This window comes from Dama dama, chromosome 32 (genome assembly GCF_033118175.1).
Source record: "Dama dama isolate Ldn47 chromosome 32, ASM3311817v1, whole genome shotgun sequence".
Lineage (NCBI taxonomy): Eukaryota > Metazoa > Chordata > Mammalia > Artiodactyla > Cervidae > Dama > Dama dama.
In genome coordinates, this window is record NC_083712.1 from 40,601,611 (window position 1) to 40,627,287 (window position 25,677).

The 25,677-nt window shown below is 37.8% G+C and overlaps 1 protein-coding gene across 1 annotated transcript in view; it reads left to right on the forward strand.

The window, feature by feature from the left end:
* The first annotated feature begins 223 nt into the window (after window positions 1-223).
* Window positions 224-25,677, forward strand: part of LOC133050546 (disintegrin and metalloproteinase domain-containing protein 18-like) — a 106,460-nt gene continuing 81,006 nt past the window's right edge. Inside the window, exons 1-11 of the mRNA XM_061134788.1 lie at window positions 224-391; window positions 2,398-2,758; window positions 3,274-3,350; window positions 9,579-9,634; window positions 12,762-12,840; window positions 13,199-13,275; window positions 14,797-14,974; window positions 17,388-17,453; window positions 23,178-23,249; window positions 23,448-23,614; window positions 24,585-24,666. Coding sequence (XP_060990771.1) covers window positions 224-391; window positions 2,398-2,758; window positions 3,274-3,350; window positions 9,579-9,634; window positions 12,762-12,840; window positions 13,199-13,275; window positions 14,797-14,974; window positions 17,388-17,453; window positions 23,178-23,249; window positions 23,448-23,614; window positions 24,585-24,666 — 1,383 coding nt within the window. The remainder of the gene's footprint in view (window positions 392-2,397; window positions 2,759-3,273; window positions 3,351-9,578; window positions 9,635-12,761; window positions 12,841-13,198; window positions 13,276-14,796; window positions 14,975-17,387; window positions 17,454-23,177; window positions 23,250-23,447; window positions 23,615-24,584; window positions 24,667-25,677) is intronic.

Below are 25,677 nucleotides of genomic sequence, written 5' to 3' on the forward strand. Positions count from 1 at the left end.
GCATGTAGGCTTGTCTCATTTGATTCTGTTCTCAAACCAAAGTTCACGTGCCTGATGCACACTGAGGCCAAACAAATGGAAATCACAGTATTTGGAGCAGAGAAAGGTTTATTGTAGGGACCAACCAAGGAGAATAGGAGGCTAATGTTCAAAGAACCCAAACTCCCTGATGGCTTTTGGGGAAAAGTTTTTATAGGTAAGATTCAGGGACAAGGGCAGCAGCATGTGGAACATTCCTCTGACTGGTTGGTGGTCAGATAACAGGGTTGTGTTCCAGCCATCTCAGTCATCAGCCTTTCCAATCAGTGTGGGTCCACTTGCTTGTGCTCAGCCTGAAGTGACCTCCTCTGTCTGGGTTGAGGCGGCCCTAGTTCCTGCTGAAGAACTAAAGGTATGTACAGACTACTAGGCACATCACCCAGGGAGAAACCGCGCCAGGCCCCTTGTGCACTATTGTTTCTTCCTGCCTTCCCTCACTTCCCTGGTTAGCAACTGTCTGAAAATGCCCTTTGAAACTCAAGGAAAGTTGAGGAAGCTGAAAGCCTTTTTCATTCAAATAAGAAATGGGAGACATGGAAAGACTTTTGTGCCCAGGGGGGCCCCACAGGGTCCTGCTCAGCTTCAGTCCTTATACTTCCATGATCCTCCAGTTGGTCCTGGGAGGTTGTTCCATCCCAAAGACACATTCCATCATGCACTCTGCCACTGACTGCCTGAGCTCAGATGCCCACAGCCCTGCTAATCACTCCCATCTCAAGAGAGGACACCTGGGTCCACTGTCTCCAGTAGCTTGTGATTCTCATGCGCTACCCATTCCAAGCTTTGGGAGATTAAGAGGATATTGAGTGTTGTAGGTCGGGACAGGCCCAGGGCCCTCAGAGAGTCCCTGGCCTCCATTCTACCTTCAAGGAATTAAACTGAGTTCCTGGTCATAGGTAACTATTCTATCTCCAGGTGACACTTCCCTGGCCTCATGGAAAATTGAGTTCTAGAATATATCTTGTCCTTTGAAGGACCCAGACTTGCTGTCTCTCTTGACGGATGTGCTTCTGCACATTTCAAAGTGTTATTTGTGGTTTAGGGAAGTGATCCTGGGCTAGACGTGGGGGGAGCTCATCACAAAGGCCAAGAATTTCCTTTTCCAAATGAGCAGCTAGCTGATGACGGATACACAAGAGGTGGTCCATCCATACAATGGGATAATATTCACCCACAAAGAAGAAGGAAGCACTGATATGTGACAAGTGGATGAATCTTGAAGCCATTATTCTATTCATGGTTTCTGTGAATACAGTCAGTCACAGAAACCATATATTATGCATTTCTATGGAACATACATAACAGGAACATCTGGAAAGACCAAGAATAGTAATTATTAACTGCTTGTGGGGTGGGGGGTATGGGAAAGAAGGGAATGAAAAACTGGGGTGGGGGATGGTAACAGTTAAGGGGTAGAGGCCTTGCTTTTGAGATGAGAGAGCAGAAACTGACTGTGGTAATGGTTGCAAATATCTCTGAATATATTGAAAATCCTACAGTCATTCACCTGTGTGCTTTAAGTGGGTGAACTCTGTGGTAAAAACCATACACATCAGGATGATTCTATCATACCTTTCCCTCATTCCCTTTGCCACTACCTTATTTGGACCCATTATGATTCATGTCCTGCCTTATTTCAAACTAATTTCTCAGGATCAGTTTCTCAGGAGTACTGTTGCCTCCTAGGTCCAAGTTTTAGACCTGATCAGACTTTGTTTTTGTAATTGTTGGTACAATACAGCCTTTCTGTGGAGTGTCCTGGGATAAAGGAAGGTGAGGATGAGTGGTAGGCAGGTGAGTTAGCTTTTGAGCCCAAGCAGTTTAAGATATTTGTCAGAAGATTGTGTGTTGTCTTCTGCCCTGGTGCCCCCTTACCTCTCTGAGTTTGTCATCATTTCTACAGCTTCCTTTGCATGGTTCTAAAAGGAGTTTTAACAAACCACTCTTAGATTCCATTTCAAAGTTTCCTTTTCCCTTTCCTCAGCAGAGTATAACTTAACATTGTATTTAAGAATAGGGACACAGTTGAAGAAAAATGCTTTCTATTGTCGTATCCAGGGTCAAGTTCCATATTCTTGATTTTTCCGTGTTTGAAAAGACTTTTTAAAAAAGATTATGAGGTTGGCAGTAGCACGATTTAAGAAGAAATTTTCTTGTAAAAAAAAAAAAGTTAATATTGCTAGTTTCATTTTTCTCTCCCACCATAGCAAATAAAATTTTGTTAGAAAACCGTCACATGGAGAATGGAAATTACTGGGAACTTCCCCAGAAGAGCGTGCGTGCTAATTCGCTTCAGTCGTGTGTGACTCTGAGACCCCATGGACCGGATGCTTCTTTGCCCCTTTACCCCTACTGAAGTGTTGGAAGGACGTCCACGTTGTCATCACAGACCCGCTGTGCGCAGGCGCAAGCTTTCGTCTGTGGTTCCTTCTTTCGGCCCTGAGCGCCCAGTCACTCAGGATGCCCAAGGATGAGCCAGTGCAGCTGAGAGCTAATTCGAGGCCCTGGTCATCACCCCCAGGGCTCGGGGCAGCGTGCTGTACTCCGGAGGGCTTCTGCCCGCGAGCCTCAGGGGTACCCAACGGTCTCTCACCTGGCTCTGCTTCCTGCGCCCCCACCCAGCCATGTTCCTGCTCCTCTCACTGCTTGCTGCGCTTGGAGGGCTGCTCGCCAGCCTGGGTAAGACTGCGGAGCCTCGACTTCCTTCTCCCTCTTCTGGGTACTGAGCTGAGGTCTTCCTGGGGAGCAATTTCTGTAGCTCTAGGCTACCTGCCGCCCCTTTCTGGGATTCTCTGATGGTGCCTTCCTCCCACCCCCAGCCGCCCCCGGACCAGGATAGGGGATGGAAGATGTTAGCCAAGCATGCATTGTCTCAGCAGCTGAAGGTCTTTCTGGGTCACCCACTCTGTAGCCAGAGGACTTAACCACGTTCGGTAGTGCCCTGGCTTTATTCCTCAGAGACCCGAGGGAAAGGCTTCACCGTGGTTCTGGAAACCAACAGGATGGTCCTGCAGCATTGTCTGTTCTCTGTTCATTTGTTTATTTCCTAGCCATTTTCAGTGCGCCATTGAAAATCTGTTGAAATCTGGGGACCAAGAAGGAGGCTGGACACACGTAGATAAATTGACTTACAATTGTAGACCCCACCATGGACTTAAAGTTTAAGAATCCATGCTTGTCTTAGAGGACTGTTGCAAAAAAAAAAAAAAAAAAAATCCCATTTTCTTACTACAGATTCTGAGGGAATGTTCCTATATGTCACAGTTCCACAGAAGATAAGGTCAAATGAGAGTGAAGATTGGGAGAAGCAGGTAAATGATCAACAATATTACTTTTAAAGATGGAGTGAAGGAATAGTTCAGGAGTGTGGGATGGACAGGTATACACTGCTGTATTTAAAATGGATAACCAACAAGGACCTACAGTATGTATGGCACAGGAAACTCTGCTCTGTATTTTGTGGCAGCCTGGATGGGAAGGGAGTTTGGGGGAGAATCAATACAGCTATATATATATGACTGAGTCCCTTTGCTGTTCATCGTGAAACTCTCACAACATTGTTAATTGGCTATACTGCAATATCAAATAAAAAGTTAAAGAGTATCAGTTATATAATTTAAAAGTTTAAGACTATTTTTATTTACCTTTGTGTTGAATCAGATCATATTGATTTGTATTCACTTGCAAAGCCACATGTTTTTATTGCTAATTCCTGGGCCCTTCCCTTCATCTCTCAGGCTCTTCTGAAGCACTTGTTCACAGTTTTCAAGAAATATTAAATACTATTGATGAATCATACTGGTAGAAATAAACAACATTAATTAAGTGTGACAATGGTTCAGACTGCAGTTTATGGAAAGAAAACATTATTAATGGCCACAGTTAAAGTGACAGAAAAAATGGTTTTGAGCAAGATTTAGACTTGCGAATCTGACCCAGATGCATCAGACTTATTAGAAATAATGGCCAAAGAAAAGGAAAACTAAAAATATCACATTTGCCTGAAATTTGATAATATTTAAATAACTGAAGTGAACAATTTGAAGTTTAAAGTGATAGATATCACATTTACTGACAATGAAAACATGTCAGTAAACATTAATTAGAAAAATTTGAAAAGTGTGCACTGCTACTAAAAACTAATTAAATTGAAGACATTCCATCTTGAATATTTTCCTGATTAAAATACTTCAAATTGGCATAGTTATACTGTCTTAGATTGCAGACCAGAAACTAGAAATCATAATATAGGGGTTTAGATTTCCACGTGGTTAAGAAACCGGGTCAATATATAGAAACCCTGAGAAAATGCTTTCAATTTGAAGGAATAATTTTTGAAATAAGTAAGTAAAAAAAAAAATATTGACTCCAATAACTCTGTTTTGATATACAGTATTGACATACAGTAGAATATGATTATGTTCTACTACTAAAAAATTACAGTAAAAACTAAAAGTATGAAATTGTACTTGAAAATCATAATAAAATAATTTCCTTTAGAGAAGTTTTTTTTTCATGTACTATTCTCATTAATTCTCACATTAACCTTTTGAGATATTTTATATATATTTTCATATATATATATATGAGAAAGAGGATTACAGATATTAAGGTGGTCAGAGTTATCAGTTTTAGGACATGGAGTCACAACTTTAATTTATGAATCTTTTTCCATTAAGAGTAAACTAGCTACTGTTGAAAAAATATTTGCATATAAGCTTTCTTTTTTTTCTGATTTGCTTGCATTTGTATGTATATTGTCATTGCATGATCACTTTAAACTTCAAGTTGTTTACTTCAGTCATCTCAAAGTATATAGCAATGATGCAGGATGTGAAATGTGCAGTGTCTGTCTACATGTTTTCAAATCTATGTATGTTTCATTACTGGTAATTGGTCTGTTCATATTTTCTATTTTTTCCTGGTTCAACCTTGGGATTTGTACCTTTCTAAGAATTTATCCATTTCATGTAGGTTGTCCATTTTCTTGACTTATAACTGTTAATAGTCTCTTATGATCTTCCCTGGTGGCTCAGGGGTAAAGAACCTGCCTGCTAATGCAGGAGACACGTGTTTGATCCCTGGGTCAGGAAGATCCTCTGGAGAAGGAGATGACAACCCACTCCAGTATTCTCGCCTAGGAAATCCCATGGACTGAGGAGCCAAAGAGATTGAAATGACTTAGTGACTAAGCAACACCAGTAGTCTCTTATGGTCATCTATATTTCTGTGGTGTCAGTTATAACCTCTTTTTCATTTCTGATTTTATTAATTTATGCCCTCTATTTTTTTTTATGAGTCTTACTACAGCCTTGTAATATTGTTTGAAATCATGGAGTGTGATGTCTCTGGCTTTGCTTTTCTTTTTCAAGATTGTTACAGCTATTAATGTTCTGCTTTAGGATTGTTTTCTCTATTTCTGTGAAAAATGACATTGGAATTTTAGGATGCATTGAATCTATAGATCACTTTGAGTGGTATGGAAAAGTATTATTCCCTTCAACTTGTAGACATAGATTATCTATTTCTCTGTGTCTTCTCTAATTTTATTCATGATTGGTTTTTAGTTTTCAGTGTGTATGTTTTTCACCTCCTTGGTTACATTAATCCTTAAATATTTTATTCTTTTGTTCTTATTGTAAATGGGGTTGGTTTCCTCTTCTTCTTTCTAATAGTTCATTGTTAAGTGTATATAAACAACACTGATTTTTGTATTTTGGCCTTGTGTCTTAAGACTTTTCCGGAGTCATGTATTAATTCTGACAGTTTTTTGGCATCGTCTCTTGGGTTTTCCGTACATGTGATCATGTCATCTGCAGAGACAATGTTACTTCTTTCACCGCTTTTATTTTCTCTGCTTAAGGGAAGCTATCCCATAACTAGGTGATTTCCTAGCCAGTTCCTCCAGTGCATCTGTATAAGGTGGGGCAATATGCGTGGACAAATTCCATTGAGGGAGAAGCTGGAGAGTTAGTTTTATAATGATCATTGGCGTGAATCAGAGCAAGAAAGCACAGGGAATGCCCTCACATCTGTTCAAGTTCCCAGACGACGACTAATTATGTACCCAGTCAGCTGCCAGGTACAAGCTATTGAGAAGCTCAACTCCCAGGCCTGGGAAGTATGCACTCAAACCCTTTCCACGGAGAAGTTGGGACTTTTATGTTTTTTCCTGTCCCGTCTATCTTGAGCCCAGGAAGATAGTCCTGGGATGTGCTTGCATTTCTGTATAAACATTTTCTCTTAAGAAGACTCTGGGACCCTCTAAATGCAGACCCTGTCAGATTTCAGAGTTGGGTGATATGGGATCCAAACCTTCAGGTGGCAGCCTTAAAAGTTGAGGTTGCATCGCCAACATTTTCTAAGTAGAAATGGAATATAGACTTTAAAAATTGTGAATCACTATGTTATACATCCATAACATATAACATTATACATTAATATGTGTGTATGTGTGTGAGTCACTCAGTCGTGTCTGAGTCTTTGCCACCCCACGGACTAGCCCGCCTGTAGGCTCCTCTGTCCATGGGATTCTCCAGGCAAGAATATTGGAGTGGGTTGCCATTTCCTTCTTCAGGTGATCTTCCCAACCCAGGGATCAAACCCGGGTCTCCTGCATTGCAGCTGGATTCTTTACTGCTGAGCCACCAGGGACATCAGTATACTTCAATTAAAAAAAAAAAAATTGAGATTCTCATTGTATAGAGAGGCTCCTATTAGGAAGAAACTGGAGACTTGGTTTTCTTGTTGAATTGAGCAAAGAGTGGGGGAGAGTAGTCAGAGGAAGCGCCCTCCAGCCCTTTCAGGCTGGTATCCCTAATAGCAGTATCCTGGTAGTATCTCTGATAGCAGTATCCTGGCAGTATCCCTAATAGCATACATGTGTAGTCCGATTCAAAGCTGGACCTTCAAGCTGCAACTGAGAATGTGAGTAGTCAAACCCCTTCCAGGAAGAAAGTGAGAGCTGGGTGCTTTGGCCTTCCCCATCTATAATGCACCTGGAAATAACCATGAGATGTGCTCATGGACACATGAAAATCTGCTTCTTTGTTTAATGGGAGACTCATGGACGCCAAGTCCCAGTGGCTGTCTGAACTAGGCTACTTGGAAGTCAGTCCCTTGGGTGGCAGCCTTAAAAGGTGTGCTGCTGAGTGGATCTGGAGATTGTCATACTGAGAGAAGTAAATCAGACAGAGAAGAAATATCGCATGACACCCCTTATATGGGGAATCTAAAAAGAAATGATACTAATGAACTTACAAAACAGAAAGAGACTCACAGACTTAGAGAATGATTGCACGGTTGTCAGGGATAAGGATGAGGGGAAGGGATAGTTAGGGAGTTTGGGATGGGTATGTACACTCTGCTATATTTAAAATGGATAACCAACAAGGACCTACTGTATAGCACATGGAACTCCGCTTAATGTTCTGTGGCAACCTGGATGGCTGGTGAGTTTGGGAGAGAATGGATACATGTATATATAAGGCTGACTCCCTTTGATGTACACCTGAAACTGACACAACATAGTCAATCGGCTATGCCTGCTTTGTTGTTCGTTGTGTCTGACTCTTTGCAACCCCATGGGTTGTAGCCTGCCAGGCTCCTCTGTCGGTGGGATTTCCCAGGCAAGAATCCTGGAGTTGATTGCCATTGCCTTTTCTAGGGGATCTTTCTGACCCATGAATCAAACCTGGGTCTCCTGCACTGCAGGCGGATTCTTTGCCATCTGAACCACCAGGGAAGCCCTAATTGACTTTACTCCAATATAAAATAAAAAGTTAAAAAAAAAAAAAAGAAAAGTTGTGCCGCTGGATGCCTGGTCCAAACCTTTTGGTACTGAGGGAGATAATGAGAATCGGGGCTTCTTTCCTGATTGGAAGTTATTTTGCCAGGGCTGGGTTTTATGGTGTGTATGTGTTTCCGCCTTTCCTGCCCTTTTGCGTGGTGGATATTTTCTCAGTCACTCAGTATTGAAGAGCCACTCTGCTACTTTCTGGATTTCTCTCAGAGGCAATTGACCCATGCAAAGCTTATATTTGATATATCTGTGGGAGGAAGATAAGACCAGAGCCTCTTATCCTGTCATGCTTATTTCATGTTCCTGGGTATATTTATTTTTGATTGGATTAACCCTGCTAATTTTATTTGGTTGATTGCTTAACTTTGTGATTTTCCTTTAAAATGTATTATACTTTGTTTCGGCAAGCAGTTAGGTTACCTATGAACCAGATTGAAAATGTCATGCTTGTAGTGTCTTTTGTGGGGCTTTCTTGGTGGCTCAGTGGTAAAGAATCTGCTTGCAATGCAGGAGACTCGGGTTTGATACCTGGGTCGGGAAGATACCCTCCAGAAGGAAATAACAAACTGTTCTAGTATTCTTGCTTGGGAAACCCCGTGGACAGAGAAGCCTGGACAGTCTGTGGGGTCGCAAAGAATCAGATATGACTGAGTGACTAAACCACAGTGTCTTTAGAATGAACGTCTAGAGTAACCCTGACTCTAGTTTCTAGGTTTCTAGGTTAGTTTCTCCTTAACACTAAAATTTGACCCTTCTGTGATCTTTACTGAATGGCATGAGTGTGTTCAGTGACATTTTTCTCCTCTGGTTGATCAGACCTTGAATGTCTCCCAGTACTATGTGAGCTGTGGGTCTTACTTATTCCTCAGCTCCCCAGTTGTTCTTTGCCCATGGTGTTGGACAGACCCTAAATTCACAAAGTGGTTCCTACCGTCTAGTGTTCAGACCATTGAAGAAGCTCCACCTCTGAGTATGGGAAAAACCTGTGACTTCCTTCCAACCAATAGGATATGGCCCAGTAGATGGAGGTACCTCTGAGAGTCATATTTTGTTAAAGGACAAAGGTTGGATTTCATGCCTGTATCGTTCTTTTATATAAAACATGTTTTGCTAGACACTCTCTCACCCTCCGGATGATGCTTTAAAAGCAACCTGCCGTACTGTGTACTATGTACATCTCCTGCTCCTGGACCCCTTCCCATCAAGGTGGTGAGGACCATTACAGCTTAGTCCCTGTAGTCTCACAGCTTGTATTGCTGGAGCCCCAGCATTCTTCCCTGGCTTCCTTCTCTCAGGTCTGTCTTTAGCTTATATGTGAAGCATTGCAAAGTGGCTCTAGTGTTTGAGAATGTGCATTTATGTATTTATAAACATGTTATTGTTTCATTGTATTTTGTGTAACATGTAAGCCTACAGTCATGCCTCATTCATTCTGGCTAAGGATGAATATGTTTTTTATAAGCATAAAGAGTAAAATCTAGTATTAATACATAGTAAAGTTATATTTATTCAAAATATAGCTTTCATCTCTTCCTTTCAAAAGCCATTCCCTACATTTATCACCCTCATCCTGAATTTATTAAAAAATTTAAAATTCTTGCTAGTTAGAACAATAAATTCTGAAGGATATATGCTTTTTAAAAATGGATTGCGTGAGTCTTTTTTGACTTTAGTGAAAATACTCTTTTATTTTATGTATTTCTGATTTACTTAATTATCTTTATTTGCTTTATTTTAGGTGACTTATATCATTACCATTGATAAAAAACCATACACTCTGCATCTCAGAAAACAGTAAGAAATGATTTTGCCTTAAAGCTTAGAATTTGCTTTAAAAAAATGTTTTTATATGCTATTTAAATTTAAGCATGTGGCAAAATGTAGGCTGTTTAATTAGTTTTTCAGTTTTGGATTCATTAGTTCCTGAATATTAAGTCTACGAGATCTTTGAATTTTTATTTTCCAGCTTGTTATTTTCAAATAAAGCTATGCATAAATAAGTAAGCATTTAAATCCATGAACTCAAGAATGGCAAGTTATGTATCAAGTATATCCAGTATGCAATTATATATATATATATATATATATATATATATATATATATCATGTGGTTATAGGCAGAAAATTAAACTAGTGGCATACTTTGTGTTGAGGTTTTAATTATATATGTATTTATTTTAATAACTTTATTTGGTAAATTATGTATATATACATATAATCATAAAACTCTCAAGTGCATAATTATGTAAGTTTAATATAGTATCACAATTTTCAACCATAAATCAGTTTTAAAACTCTTCATTCTCCACATGAGACCCGTCATACCATTCCACATTTAATCCCTGTTATCAGCCATTACTCTGGAAAACAAGCAATCTACTTTCTGTCTCAATCTGTGTTTTTCAACATTTTATATACTCAAATAGCATCTTTTGTGCCTACATCTTTGAAAATACGTAATTTTAACAACTGCATTTTGTCTGCCTGCATTTTTGTGGTTGAGTAAGGCTGGCAGAAAGTGAAGAGGAACTAAAAAGCCTTTTGATGAAAGTGAAAGAAGAGAGTGAAAAAGTTGGCTTAAAGCTCAACACTCAGAAAACTAAGATCATGGCACCTGGTCCCATCACTTCATGGAAAATAGGTGGGGAAACAGTGGAAACAGTGTCAGACTTTATTTTTGGGGGCTCCAAAATCACTGTAGATGGTGATTGCAGCCATGAAATTAAAAGACGCTTACTCCTTGGAAGGAAAGTTATGACCAACCTAGATAGCATATTAAAAAGCAGAGACATCACTTTGTCAACAAAGGTCCGTCTAGTCAAGGCTATGGTTTTTCCAGTGGTCATGTATGGATGTGAGAGTTGGACTGTGAAGAAAGCTGAGCGCCGAAGAATTGGTGCTTTTGAACTGTGGTGTTGGAGAAGACTGTTGAGAGTCCCTTGGACTGCAAGGAGATCCAACCAATCCATCCTAAAGGAGATCAGTCCTGGGTGTTCATTGGAAGGACTGATGTTGAAGCTGAAACTCCAATACTTTGGCCACCTCATGCGAAGGGTTGACTCATTGGAAAAGACCCTGATGCTGGGAGGGATTGGGGGCAGGAGGAGAAGGGGACGACAGAGGATGAGATGGCTGGATGGCATCACCGACTTGATGGACATGAGTTTGAGTAAACTCTGGGAGTTGGTGATGGACAGGGAGGCCTGGTGTGCTATGATTCATGGGGTCACAAAGAATCAGACATGACTGAGCGACTGAACTGAACTGAACTGAACAGAAGGCTGGAGAAAATTTTCCTTACTTAATTCATAACTATTCTCATCTAACTCATGATCATAAACTCATGTCGGTCTTTAGGGTCACTACAATTCCATTAAAAAATATTCTTTGGTAAGAACATCAATGATCCTCATGTTTCTAAATGCCAGTTACTTTTTATTCTTCATTTTTCTTGATCAGTCAGTGGCATTTTGTATAGCTGAGCAGCGTCTCCTCCTTAAAACAGTTTCTTCATTTGGCTCCCAGGACACAGCAAGTCTCTTGGTTTGCCTCTTATCATTGACTCAGTCTTTCCCAGATTTTGTTTTGTTTGTTTTCTGATTCCACCTCATCTCTCTCATCTTAGAAATACTCCATGGTGCTATTCTTAAACCCCCTTTTTTTCCTAGCTATACTCAATCACCTGGTTCTTTCATCTGCTCCTGTGGGTATATTGATTACTCCCAAACTTATATCTCTACTTTATTTCTCTTCAGTGAACGCTACATTCATGTATTTGACTCCTTATTTGATAACCAAGAGTTTGCTGTAATTCTCAAATATACTTCTGATCATTTTTCAAAATTTTTCTTTTCCTCAGTTATTTTAGTAAGTGTTATGTCTACTCTTTCAGTTTCTCAGAACAAAAATGTTAGTCACTCTTGACGTCTTATGTTTTTCTTTTGTTTTCCCCCACATTCAATGAATTACTAAATCCCATGTGATCGACCTTCAAAATGCATTCAACAGGAATCAAACCAATATTTTTAAGTAATCATCAATCAATTAAAAATAAATAATTATTTTTAAAAAATGCATTCAGCAATTGAATCTCACCACTGCTACAATCCTAGTTCAAGCTACCGTCATGTCTTTACTGGATAATAACCTACCATCCAGCTATTGTAGCCTAGCTGATCTCTTTGTTTGTGCTTATCTGCCCTACAGAAGGTTCTCAACACGACATTCAGTCTGATTCTATTAAAATGTTGCTCCCTGCTCCCTTCCTGCTCAGAATCTCCCAGTGGTGGCTTCTCATCTCTGGGACACCACCTCTTACTGTTGTCGCTTGTCTTCTCTCCACACTTCACCACAGGCACTTTGCCCTCTACATGGTCTTTGTAGACACAAAACCTATCTCTGCCTCAGGATATTTGCATTTCCTGTTAGATCTGTGCAGATCCAAGTGGCTTGTTTTTCAGGTCTTCAGTAATCAAATCATTTAGCCTTTCCTTGCCATCCTGTCTACATTTGCAACCAACCTTCAGGCCTTATTTATTATCACCTAACATCCTAGCAGTATGTGTCTCTCACTGTGAGGAAGACCATGGTTTTGTCTTTTCTATATTGCTGTACCCCAGTGCCTTGAGTTGGATCTATCAGATTGTTGGCACTCAGCAAATATTGTTGAATGAAGATATTTGTATGCACACACACAAATATCTAATATGGAGGATTCAAAGTCTATTCTGGTGTTAAGAAAGCCTAAACTCTCTGAGATGCCAGATCAGTGAATTTACACTGTGATAGCATGCTAAAATTACTCTAATTAAATAATACTTTTATATGAATCCTAAATATTTTACTCTTATTTTTATTACTTTAACATTTATGTTCATAGTAAATTCATGACTCAACCACTTTTAGTTTTTGTTTCCCTTAGCTCATTTGTATCCCAGAACTTTTTGGTTTATACATATAATGAAACTGGATCCTTGCATTCTGAGTCTTCATATTTTAAGGTAAGACCCAGATGTCTTAGACATTCATTACCACACATTTCTTTATTGAAGTGGGCTTATTGTTACCATTGGGATATGCTTGTTCCATGTTGGTGGTTTCATACAAATATTTTATTCCATATTCCATGTATGATAGGGATGAAATCCAGATCCAGAGAACATGTCTGGGCACCTTGTTGGTATAAAATAAAGAAATGTGTCAAATACTTATTTTCCTTGAAAACCACTTTTAATAAATCTTTGTGATACACAAACTTATTAGTTTTAACTGTTTTAATGTTTTGAATATTTATAACTTTTGCCAATATGTTTTATGCATAAATAATTTATTTATTGGCCTCACTGTACTGTTTTTCAGATGCAGTGTCATTATCAAGGGTACATTGCAGATTTCCCAAATTCAGTTGTGACACTCAGCATCTGTTCTGGACTCAGGTAACAGAATCTTGGGGCTTCCCCATGACTCAGTGGGTAAAGAATCTGCCTGCAATGCAGGAGACACAGGAGAGGTGGGTTCGATCCCTGGGTCTGGAAGATCCCCTGGAAGAGGGCATGGCAACCCACTCCAGTATTCTTGCCTGAAAAAAATCCCATGGACAGAGGAGTCTGGCAGGCTACAGCCCATCCCTGGTGGCTCAAAAAGTAAAGAATCTGCCTGCAGTGCAGCAGACCCACGTTCAGTCCCTGGGTTGGGAAGGTTCCCTGGGGAAGGGAATGGCAACCCACTCTAGTAGTCTTGCCTGGAGAGTTCCATGGACAAAGGAGTCTGGTGAGCTGCAATCCATGGGGTCACAAAGAGTCAGACATGGCTGAGCAAGGAACACACAACAGAATCTTTGAGGTTATTTACACATGAAAAGTTAGGATATACTTTAAAATAAAACTTAGTGCAAAACACAAAAAATTTGTGCAAAAAAAAAAAATTTGTGCAAAACACAAATCTGGGATATTTAAGGAGAATTCCAATCGGAATGTTTTCTTCATGATGGCCTTACTTTTTAATATTAATAAATGGGCCTTTGCAGTAACCATCGAAGTGAAATCATTCAAGGGAATCCTAACTGAAGATATGTTCAAGATATTGAAGAGAAAGAGACATATGCAGTTAAAAAAAAATTCAAACACACTCATCCCCACCCCCCCAAATCCTTTAGAACATCTCCCTGGATGTTATTATTGTATTTTGTATCAGCTGTTTGGAATAGTTATGGAAAATGACATCAAATGGTTACTTAACTAAGCGCAAGTTGTATATTCTCAGTGTAAGTGTGCTTTGTATCAGATGTAAGATGACTAGCTGAGAAGGTACCTCAGAGGTAAAAGGGCAGGGGTGATGATTTTCATCACTGAAGTGGCAGGAAGAAGGTAATGAGTTTATCAGATGAAGATCCAGGCCCAGAGCGGAGCAAAAAGACTCTTCCCACCTTCCCTTTGCTTTTCATCACCTGATGTCCAGAATTTGTTGACTCAGAAACTTGACTTTTTCTGAATGTAGTTTTCCTACATGTCAGCCTTTTTAGACCTCCACTCTATGTATCCACTCTTCCTTATTTTAACCTCTGTAAGAACAGGAACTTTTTATTCTTGGAATTCTCAACAAATGCCTTGGTTTCCAGCAAGTCAGTTCAGTTCAGTTGCTCGGTCATGTCTGACGCTTTGCAACCCCATGGGTGGCTTAATACACCTTGAATGAATGTGACTGCTATACAGAAAAAAACAAAATAGTTCTCAGTATATTTAGTTCTTTAATACATGAGAAAAATGGAGGCAGATGTGGTTACTCAATTACTAGTGATAGCTGAAAAAAAAGTAGGAAAAGAGAGTGACTTTAAAACATGTTCTTCACTATGGTTGCTCATTTCTTATGGCATTTTGAATTATAAATCTGATGGAATCATTTGCAGGATGTTGGGATTACTTGCAGGATTTTTATGTCGCTGTTTTCTAAATATTCAGGGGATTCCTTCAGTTTGAAAATATCAGCTATGGCATTGAGCCTTTGGAATCTTCAGCAAGATTTGAGCACATAATTTATCAAGTGAAAAATGACCATCCAGATAAACCAAAGTTCGCAGAAAATTACAGTAATATTTGGCAGAAAGATCAGTCCTATACAATCCATTTAAGCTCACAGGTAACTGAGACAATTCTGATGTCATGACTATAAAATTACTTCTGTAGAATTGTGTTAATCAGGAAAAGGAAGTACTTAGCTGCTGAGTAGCAATATAACAATTGGTATCTTTTTTCTACATGGGTAAATAAAGCATCCATATTCTATCTAAAATACATGGAACTATGCAACAACATATTTCAAGCTTATTGTTTTATGTTGTCTTATATAATATTTATTGTTTTTCATTTTTATTCAAGCAAAAGTGCTTAGTATTGAATAAAATTAGGAATATAGAAACACTAGTTACCACTACCCTGGTAAAATTGATTTTAATATTTTGATATATAGGTTTACATACTACTGGGACATGTCTTTCTAAAATACTATATCATTTGTATATTATTAAACTTTTAATTTGTAGGCTGAATATAGAATTCTTAGTTGACAAGTGTTTTTCTTTCATTACTTTGGACATTTCAGTTCACTATCTTTTGATCTCTGATGAAAAATCAGATGTTAGTCATCTTATTGAGGATTCCTTGTGCACAATGTGTCCCTTCTTTGTTGATTCTTTCGAGAGTCTCTGTCTTTGTCTTATGACAGTTTTCTTATGATGTGTCTTTCATTGGATCCCTTTGAGTTTATCCTACTTGGGGTTCATTTAGCTTCTTGGATGCTTAAATTGATTTTTTCATGAGATTTAGTAACTTTTTGGCCATTAGTTCTTTGAAGATTCTTTTTGCCCTTTTATCTATCTCCTCCCTATTACCTCCATTATATACATGTTGGTGTGCTTGAAAATGCCCCACAGGAAAAGAGCAGCCTCTGTTCATTTTTTTTCCATTCTGATTTCTTTCTCTTCCTCAGACTGTATAATCTCAATTGATTTTAAAAAGGTACAAGAAGGGAAATTTTCATGGTAACAAAATAGTTTTGTATCTTGATTGGAGTTGTGGTTATATAAACATACACATGACAAAATGATGTGGAGATATACACAAACACATTGTACCACGTGAATACCCTAGTTTTGAAAATGTACTGTAATTTTGTAAGATGTAACCACCGGGGAGAATTACAAGAGATCTGTGACCTATTTTGGCAATATTCCATGATTCAATAGTTATTTTTTAAAACTGAACAAAAAATTTTAAAGAGAATAAAAGTAACCCATTAAAATGAATGGATTTTGAACTTCAGTTACTGAAGATGACATGTGACATTATGATGAATGGTACTATAAGTTCACTTTAAAACACAGGTATTAAAGATACAGTTTTATTATTTTGAAAATAAGAATATAAATTTGAAAAGTCAAATGGGGAAAAAATGCTGTTATTAAAATATGAAATCTGCTGTGTAGAAACATACTGAAAATTGGTTATGGTGTGTACATAATTTGTAATTATATTCAATCAGGCTACAATTCAGAAGCCATGGCTGTCAACAGTGACTTACATTTTTATACAGGTCCAGTAAGAGCAACCAAAATACAAAATATTTTTGAAGTTAATTTTGAACACCAAGAAAAGAAATCAGCACCTCGGTATATACACATTTAAGATGCGTGCATAGTTTACTTCCCTGTGAAAATATAAACCTAGGCTCTACCCGTTGAATCCAGTTTCTTTGTTTGCTTGTTTATTTATAGTAAGCTATGCTATTTTGCGGGGCTTCCCTGTTGACTCAGTGGGGAAGAATTCACCTGCCAATGCAGGAGACACGAGTTCGATCCGTGGGTCAGGGAGATCTCCTCGAGAAGGAACCAGCAACCCACTCCAGTATTCTTGCCTGGAGAATTCAATGGACAGAGAAGACTGGTGGGCTGTAGTCCACGGAGTCACAGAGTCAGACATTGACTAAAAAACAGCAACAACAAAAAGCTGTTTTATGACAGATGCCATCTTTGTTCCCTCCTTACATTTAGATTTGGTTACCAGAGCACTTGGGTCAAGGAAGAAATCGTAGGTCCTTTAAAATATCCATGTGTGAAATGGTATTTCAGTATGTTAGATATACAGCTCTTGTAAAAATTGCCATTGGAGTACTAAATGATGATGTAATAAATTGATGATTTATAGCTGACTAACTTGACACAATCAAGGATTATTACATTGTATCAAATGGGACACAGAGCCTATGGTCTGGAGCTATGGAGTTATTCACTTTCTCTTATTCAGTATTAATAGTGAATACCTAGACTTCTACCTTACTCTAGCAGGCTCACTGGGATTTCTTTAAACTTGGAATTTGTTTTCAAGTTAATTTTCTGATTTGCAATTCATTTTATAGTTAAGACCTCATGAGGATTATATATATATATATATATATATATATATATATATATATAAAACTTTTGTCTCCTTTACATGTCACTGTCTGTGTTTAACAAATTCAAAGCATATCAACATTTGCTAAATTCTCTTTTCAGGAAAAAACTTTTTCAGAACTATTGCCCCAATATCTAGAAATGCACATTATAGTGGAAAAAGATTTGGTAAGTCAAACTTTCCCCTCCTTCCTTTGCTCTCTCTGTTCTTTCCCATTTTTTTTTCCTTTCTTAAAGCTTAATATTTTATTGCTGTCACTTCCAGAACATCAGCCAAAATGTTTAATCATTTCTGAGTATTAAATTTATGAAATCAATTTATGGAAATTTTTTATATGGTTCACTCTCTTATAGGTTTCAAAATTAATATTTCTAACGATCATGGAAAGGTAGCTACACTTTTTTTGCTAAATGTTTATAGAAAAATTAAAACATGGAACTGCCAATTTGGAGCAATTTATCTTTCAGAGTCCAGACATTTTTTTATTTTATTTTTAATTAATTCATTTTTTATTGAAGTATAATTGATTTACAATGTTGTGCCAATATCCGCTGTACAGCAAAGTGAATCAGTTATATACATGTAAACATTCCTTTTTAGTATTCTTTTTCATTATGGTTTATCACAGGACATTAAATACAGTTCCCTGTGCTATAAAGTGGGACCTTGTGGTTTATCTCCCTTCTCTCTTTAAACATTATGAAAAACTTCCTTAAAGACATAATGTAATTTTCTGATTATTTCCAAGTAAAAAGATTTAATTTTAGGTGCACCTTGGATGTGGTTAGGAGGCTTCCCCCATGGCTCAGTGGTAAAGAATCTGCCTGCAATACAGGAGACGTGGATTGGATCCCTGAGTCAGGAAGATCCCCTGGAGAAGGAAATGGCAGCCCACTCCAATAATCTTGGCTGGAAAATCCCATGGACAGAGGAGCCTGGAGGACTACAGACCATAGGGCCACAGAAGAGTCAGACAGGACTGAGTGACTAAACAACAAACAACAAGAAATGGATATAATCGGGATCCCAAGCTAGCCTAGGATGCCCAATACCATCTATCTGCCCTCTCATCCTCAGATCAGGCCAGGATCTCTGACCACACTTCTTAACTGCCTTGCCCGCTCCTTAACCTGCTGTACCCTCTCCGGTCACAGCGTTTTCTTTGAACTGTGATAGACATTTGCCATCTGACCAACTGACTTAATAATTTTTCCAATTTTTTGAGGAATAATTGATAAATATGATTGTATATGGCTAAATTGTACCATGTGAAGATTTGATGACCAGGTACATTGCAGATTGTTTACCAAGATAATTAACACATTCACTGCCTCATAGCATTAACACTTTGTTCCGTGTGTGTGTGTGTGTGTGTGTGTGTGTGTGTGTGTGTGTGGTTAGAACACTTAAGAGAACTCATTAACTTTCAAGTGTACAATACCATATCATTAACTGTAGTCACTGTGCTGCACATTAGATACTCAGAACCTATAACTGAAAAGTTTGTACCCTTTGGCCTACATTTCTCCATTACGTCCTCTGGCAACCAAAATTCTATTCTTTGTTTCTATGAAATTGGACTTCTTTTTTTTTTTCTTGATTCTACATGTTAGTGATAGTGTGACACAACATGGTTTCTGTCCTTCTTGCGTTGGCTTATTTCGCTTAGCACAATGCCCTCCAGATTTATCATGTTGTTGCAAACGAGAGAATTTCCTCCTTTTTGTCACTGAATATTATGCCATTGTACATGTACTGTACTAAGTCGCTTCAGTTGTGTTCGACTCTTTAGCACCTTTATGGATTGTAGCCCACCAGGCTCCTCTGTCCATAGGCTACTCCAGGCAAGAACACTGGAGTGGATTACCAGGCCTTCCTCCCATTGTACATATATACCACTTTTTTCTATTCTTTCATCTGTTGATGGACACTTAAAGTTGTTTTCATATCTAGGCTATGGTGAATAACGTTTCAAACATGGGCATATAGATATTTCTATGAGATACTGATTTCACTTTCTTAGGCTCTCTACTAAGAAGTGGGATTGTCATTCATATGGTAGCTCCTTTTTTAACTTTTTAAGGAACTGTTATATTGTTTTCCATAATGGTGCACCAATTTACAATCCCAGTGTACAAGGGTTTTCTTTTCTCAACATGCTCACCAGCATTTGTCAGTTCAAATCATCTCTGAGTCATGTCCAACTCTTTGCGACCCCATGGACTGCAGTGCACCAGGCTTACCTGTCCATCACCAACTCCCAGAGCTTGCTCAAACTCATGTCCATTGAGTTGGTGATGCCATCCAACCATCTCATCCTCTGTCATCCCCTTTTCCTCCTGCCCTCAATCTTTCCCAGCATCAGGGTCTTTTCCAATAAGTAAGTTCATCACATCAGGTAGCAAAAATGCTGGTGCTTCAGCTTCAGTATCAGTTCTTCCGATGCATATTCAGGACTGCTTTCCTTTAGGATTGACTGGTTGGATCGCCTTGCAGTCCAAGGGACTCTCAAGAGTCTTCTCTAATACCACAGTTCAAAAGCATCAATTCTTCATTGTTTAGTGTTCTTTATAGTCCAACTCTCACATCCATGTATGACTACTGGAAAAACCATACCTTTGACTAGAGGGACCTTTGTTGGCAAAGTAATGTCAGCTTTTTAATAGGCAAATTAGGTTGGTCATAGCTTTTCTTCCAAGGAGGAAGCGTCTTTTAATTTCAGGGCTGCAGTCACCATCTGCAATGATTTTGGAAAGAAAATAAAGTCTGTCACTGTTTCAGTTGTTTCCCCGTCTATTTGCCATGAAGTGATGGGATTGGGTGCCGTGATTTTAGTTTTTTGAATGTTGAGTTTTAAGCCAACTTTTTCACTCTCCTCTTTCACTTTCATCAAGAGGCTATTTAGTTCCTCTTCGCTCTCTGCCATAAGGGTGGTGTCATCTTCATATCTGAGTTTATTGGTATTTCTCCTGGAAATCTTGATTCCAGCTTGTGCTTCATCCAGCCCAGCATTTCGCATGATGTACTCTGCATTTACGTTAAATAAGCAGGGTAACAATATATAGCTTTGACGTACTCCTTTCTCGATTTGGAAACAGTCCGTTGTTCCATGTCTGGTTCTAATTGTTGCTTCTTGACCTGCAGACAGATTTCTTAGGCATATGTGAGCTCTTGTTTTTTTCTTTTGTTTTGTTCTGTTTTTTTGATGATAGCCATCTGACCGGTGTGAGGTGAAATCTCACTGTGGATTTTGTTTTCATTTCCCTGATGGTTAGTAATGTTGAATACCTTTTATGTACTTGTTGGTCACTTGCATGTCTTTTTTGGGAAAATATCCATTTGGTAAACACAGTGTCTTTTGAATATCTAGATAGAGTGAAAATGTTATTTCATTGGGTTAGTGTAAATTACTTTTAGAGGATACTGATAATTTTCAAAAGTGACTGTAGCAGTTTGCTCTTCCATCTTCTCACAAGTGATTGGTATTGATAGTCTTTTTCAACTTTAAATGGAGTATAATCTATGAAAATATTGAATCACCATGGTGTACACCTGAAGCTGATATAATATTGTGAATTGACTATAGTTTTAAAAAATATATTTATCAGTTTCAAAGAAAAAATGTTTTCTTTCTTTTCACCTTTACCCTCTTTCATTTTGTTCTTTATCAAACCTTTTTGAATCATTCATGCCACATAATTTTCACTTTACATCATTAAGATTTCTGTCTTCCTAAAGATTTATTTGAGCATGTTGATTATTTTTAATATTTATTTACTCTTCTTTAATTGCTAAGCATGCAATGGGAAATACTGTGACTGATTTCTTGTTTTAGAAAATATCTACTTCAAGAAATCCCTTTATAATACAGACAGATCTGTGAAGTTATTTTAGTGCCTCTCGATGATTTCAATTGTTTTTGCTGGACAGTGTCTTTATTTTTTTTTCCCATTTATTTTTATAAGTTGGAGGCTAATTACTTTACAATATTGCACTGGTTTTTGCCACACATTGACATGAATCAGCCATGGATTTACATGTATTCCCCATCCCGATCCCTCCTCCCACCTCCCTCCCCACCCCATCCCTCTGGGTCTTCCCAGGAAACCAGCCCCGAGCACTTGTCTCGTGCATCCAACCTGGGCTGGTGATCTGTTTCACCCTTGATAATATACATATTTTGATGCTGTTCTCTCAAAACATCCCACTCTCGCCTTCTCCCACAGAGTCCAAAAGTCTGTTCTATACATCTGTGTCTCTTTTTCTGTCTTGCATATAGTGTTATCGTTACCATCTTTCTAAATTCCATATATATGTGTTAGTATACTGTATTGGTCTTTATCTTTCTGGTTTACTTCATTCTGTATAATGGGCTCCAGTTTTATCCATCTCATTAGAACTGATTCAAATGTATTCTTTTTAATGGCTGAGTAATATTCCATGGTGTATATGTACCACAGCTTTCTTATCCATTCGTCTGCTGATGGGCATCTAGGTTACTTCCATGTCCTGGATATTATAAACAGTGCTGTGATGAATATTGGGGTACACGTGTATCTTTCAGATACACACTTTCCTCGGTGTGTATGCCCAGGAGTGGGATTGCTGGGTCATATGGCAGTTCTATTTCCAGTTTTTTAAGGAATCTCCACACTGTTCTCCATAGTGGCTGTACTAGTTTGCATTCCCACCAACAGTGTAAGAGGGTTCCCTTTTCTCCACACCCTCTCCAGCATTTATTGCTTGTAGACTTTTGGATAGCAGCCATCCTGACTGGCGTGTAATGGTACCTCATTGAGGTTTTGATTTGCATTTCTCTGATAATGAGTGATGAGCATCTTTTCATGTGTTTGTTAGCCATCTGTATGTCTTTAGAGAAATGTCTGTTTAGATCTTTGGCCCATTTTTTTATTGGGTTGTTTATTTTTCTGGAATTGAGCTGCAGGATTTGCTTGTATATCTTTGAGATTAATCCTTTGTCTTTTTCTTCATTTGCTATTATTTTCTCCCATTCTGAAGGCTGTCTTTTCACCTTGCTTATAGTTTCCTTTGCTGTGCAAAAGCTTTTAAGTTTCATTAGATCCCATTTGTTTATTTTTGCTTTTATTTCAAATATTCTGGGAGATGGGTCATAGAGAATCCTGCTGTGATTTATGTCAGAGAGTGTTTTGCCTATGTTCTCCTCTGGGAGTTTTATAGATTCTGGTCTTATGTTTAGATCTTTAATCCATTTTGAGTTTATTTTTGTGTATGGTGTTAGAAAGTGTTCTAGTTTCATTCTTTTACAAGTGGTTGACCAGTTTTCCCAGCACCACTTGTTAAAGAGGTTGTCTTTTTTCCATTGTATCTTCTTGCTTTCTTTGTTGAAGATAAGGTGTCCATAGGTACGTGGATCAGCATTGAAACATGTATATTATGAAGTGTGAAACAGATCAGCAGTCCAGGTTGGATGCATGAGACAAGTGCTCGGGGCTGGTGCACTGGGATGACCCAGAGGGATGGGATGGGGAGGGAGGTGGGAGAGGGGTTCAGGATGGGGAACACATGTAAATCCATTGCTGATTCATGTCAATGTATGGCAAAAACCACTACAATATTGTGAAGTAATTAGCCTCCAACTAATCAAAGTAAATGGAAAAAAATAAAAAATAAAAAAAAATAAAAAGAATAAAATATATAACAAGTGAGAGTCTATTTTGAATGCCTAAGTATGATTTTTTTTATTGTTGTTTTCGTTATGGTAAATATTATTATCTTTATGTTAGTATACTTTAATTCATCTCACAAATCCTATGGTTTTCCTGCTTGCTATAATCAAGAGATATTCATCATACAAGAAAAATTGCTGTCACTTACATTTTTAAGAGAGTCATAGAAAATTTCTTTTTCAGTATGATTATATGGGATCAGAAATGATGGCTGTAACACAGAAAATTATCCAGATTATTGGCCTTGTCAATGCAGTAAGTTTTAACATTTTTGCATGTATAAATTTATGAAAAGTCAGAAAACCTTTTCATTATATCATGGCAAATTAATGACTTCAAGTCCTTTATTTGGGTTAATACCCAAAGTAATCAAGTAAACTTTATGTTTTATGTACTGTTTTGATGTAATGATTTATTTTATTTGAATATATACACTATAAATCTTATTTTTAGATGTTTAGTCAGTTCAAATTGACTGTGATATTGTCCTCCTTGGAATTGTGGTCAGATAAAAACCAAATTTCCACCATTGGAGATGCTGATGATTTATTACAAAGATTTTTGGCATGGAAACAGGACTATCTTATCCTTCGGCCCCACGATGTAACATTCTTACTTATGTAAGCACAATATTCTACATTAACAAAGAGATATACATAAATAATTTCATTAATTTTATAATACATTTACAATGTTGTTCAGTTTTCTGTAGGCCTCTTTGAAAATGTTAAGTAAAATATAGCTGTTGCCATCGAGGTGATAGTGTGCTAGGAAATACGATAAAAATAAAAACAATCTGAATCACTTACATGACAAAATATTTTGGAATATAATTTATATGAAAAAAATCTGTCTTTCATGAGCTTTTATAATATCAGCTATATGACAGAATACATACAAACCCCACCTTATTAATAAAGTAAAACTGATACTATTCAGTTAATAAATACTACCTACCATTTGTGAATGCATTTCATGTCTACTGTTCGATAAAGAAACATTTAGGTTTTTGGTAATATGGTTAGGGCTTCCCTGGTGGCTCAGATGGTAAGAATTTGCCTGCAGTGTGGGAGACTCAGGTTTGACCCCTGAGTTGGGAAGATCTTTGGAGAAGGGAATGGCTCCCCACTCCAGTATTCTTGTGGAGAATTCCACGGACAGAGGAGCCTGGTGGGCTACAGCCTATGGGGTTGCAAAGAGTAGGACATGACTGAAGAAATGCCTGTCTATAATTTTAAAAACTGCTTATATTTAGATGGCAAGAATTACTTTCCATAAATTAAAAATTCCTCTTAATTTTTAGTGACCAAAAGAATGAATTGCTGAATAAGAGAAACTGAGGAGAATTTGAGATAAGAAAATGATATCAAGTCAGGGAGTTAGGTTAAGAAAAAAAAAAATTGGTATTAAGGTGAATTATAGTTTTCAAAAATTTGAGCATTTTGTATAATATATTAGGTATTATTCAGATTAAAAATAGTATGTTTGAAAACTTATTTTAAATTTTATGGGAGATTTAACTTAATAAATAAGCTTGTGAATCGTTCTGAATGACCATGCTAATAAAAAGGCAACATTATAATGATGTAGTTACAGGGAACAGCCTAAATATGTGGGAGCAACATTTCCTGGCACAGTATGCAATAGAAGCTATGATTCAGATGTTGCTGTGGTATGTAATTTGTGTCCTCTCCGTGACTATTTTTTTCTAAACTTTATATTGCGTTTTATAAATATCATTTTACATAGTGAAGTAAACTTGATTTTTTCTCTATATTTGTATTTATTATTATTTTATTGGGACAACAAGATTTTAATCTCAGACAGTTTATTCAATTATAAATTTCAAACATAGGGAAATGATACGAAGATATACTATACGAATGATACTATGACTCTTCACCAGCCTGGCATAAAAGATAATAGCATTGTATCAGATTTCCTAAGGACATAAAACCTTAGGGAAAAGTTAAATCCTTCTGTTATGTCTCCTTCAAATTCAGGAAATAACAGAAGGCATGACTTCATATTTACTAGTGAAAGGTTGTTGCTGAATCACACAAAGACGCTGGGGTTCTTGGCCTCTGGAGGAGAAGAATTCAATCCGGGGCCAGAGACAAGGCTGGATGGCTCAGAGCTTTTGTGTAATAAAGTTTTATTAAAGTATAAAGGAGATAGAGGAAGCTTCTGACATAGACATCAGAGGGGGGTAGAAAGAGTACCCCCTTGCTAGTGTTAGCAATGCAGTTATATACTCTCCAATGAATCCAAAGAATGTCTGAAGGTTGTAAATACCTCACCAGACCTACTCCCATAATTTACAGTTTAAAATAATGGAATTAACCAGAAGGTTTAATCCAGAGACTGTCCTCAGGCAGGATATGTCCTTGTAAAGACCAGACCTACTCCAATAATTTATGTTTTAAGATAACAGATTGCCGGGAAAAGTATCAATAACCTCAGATATGCAGACGGCACGACCCTTATGGCAGAAATTGAAGATAAACTAAAAAGTGTTTTGATGAAAGTGAAAGAGAGAGTGAAAAAGTTGGCTTAAAGCTCAACATTCAGAAAACTAAGATCATGGCATCTGGTCCCATCTCTTCATGGCAAATAGATGGGGAGACAGTGGAAGCAGTGTCAGGTTTTATTTTTTTTTTGGGGGGGGGTGGCTCCAAAATCA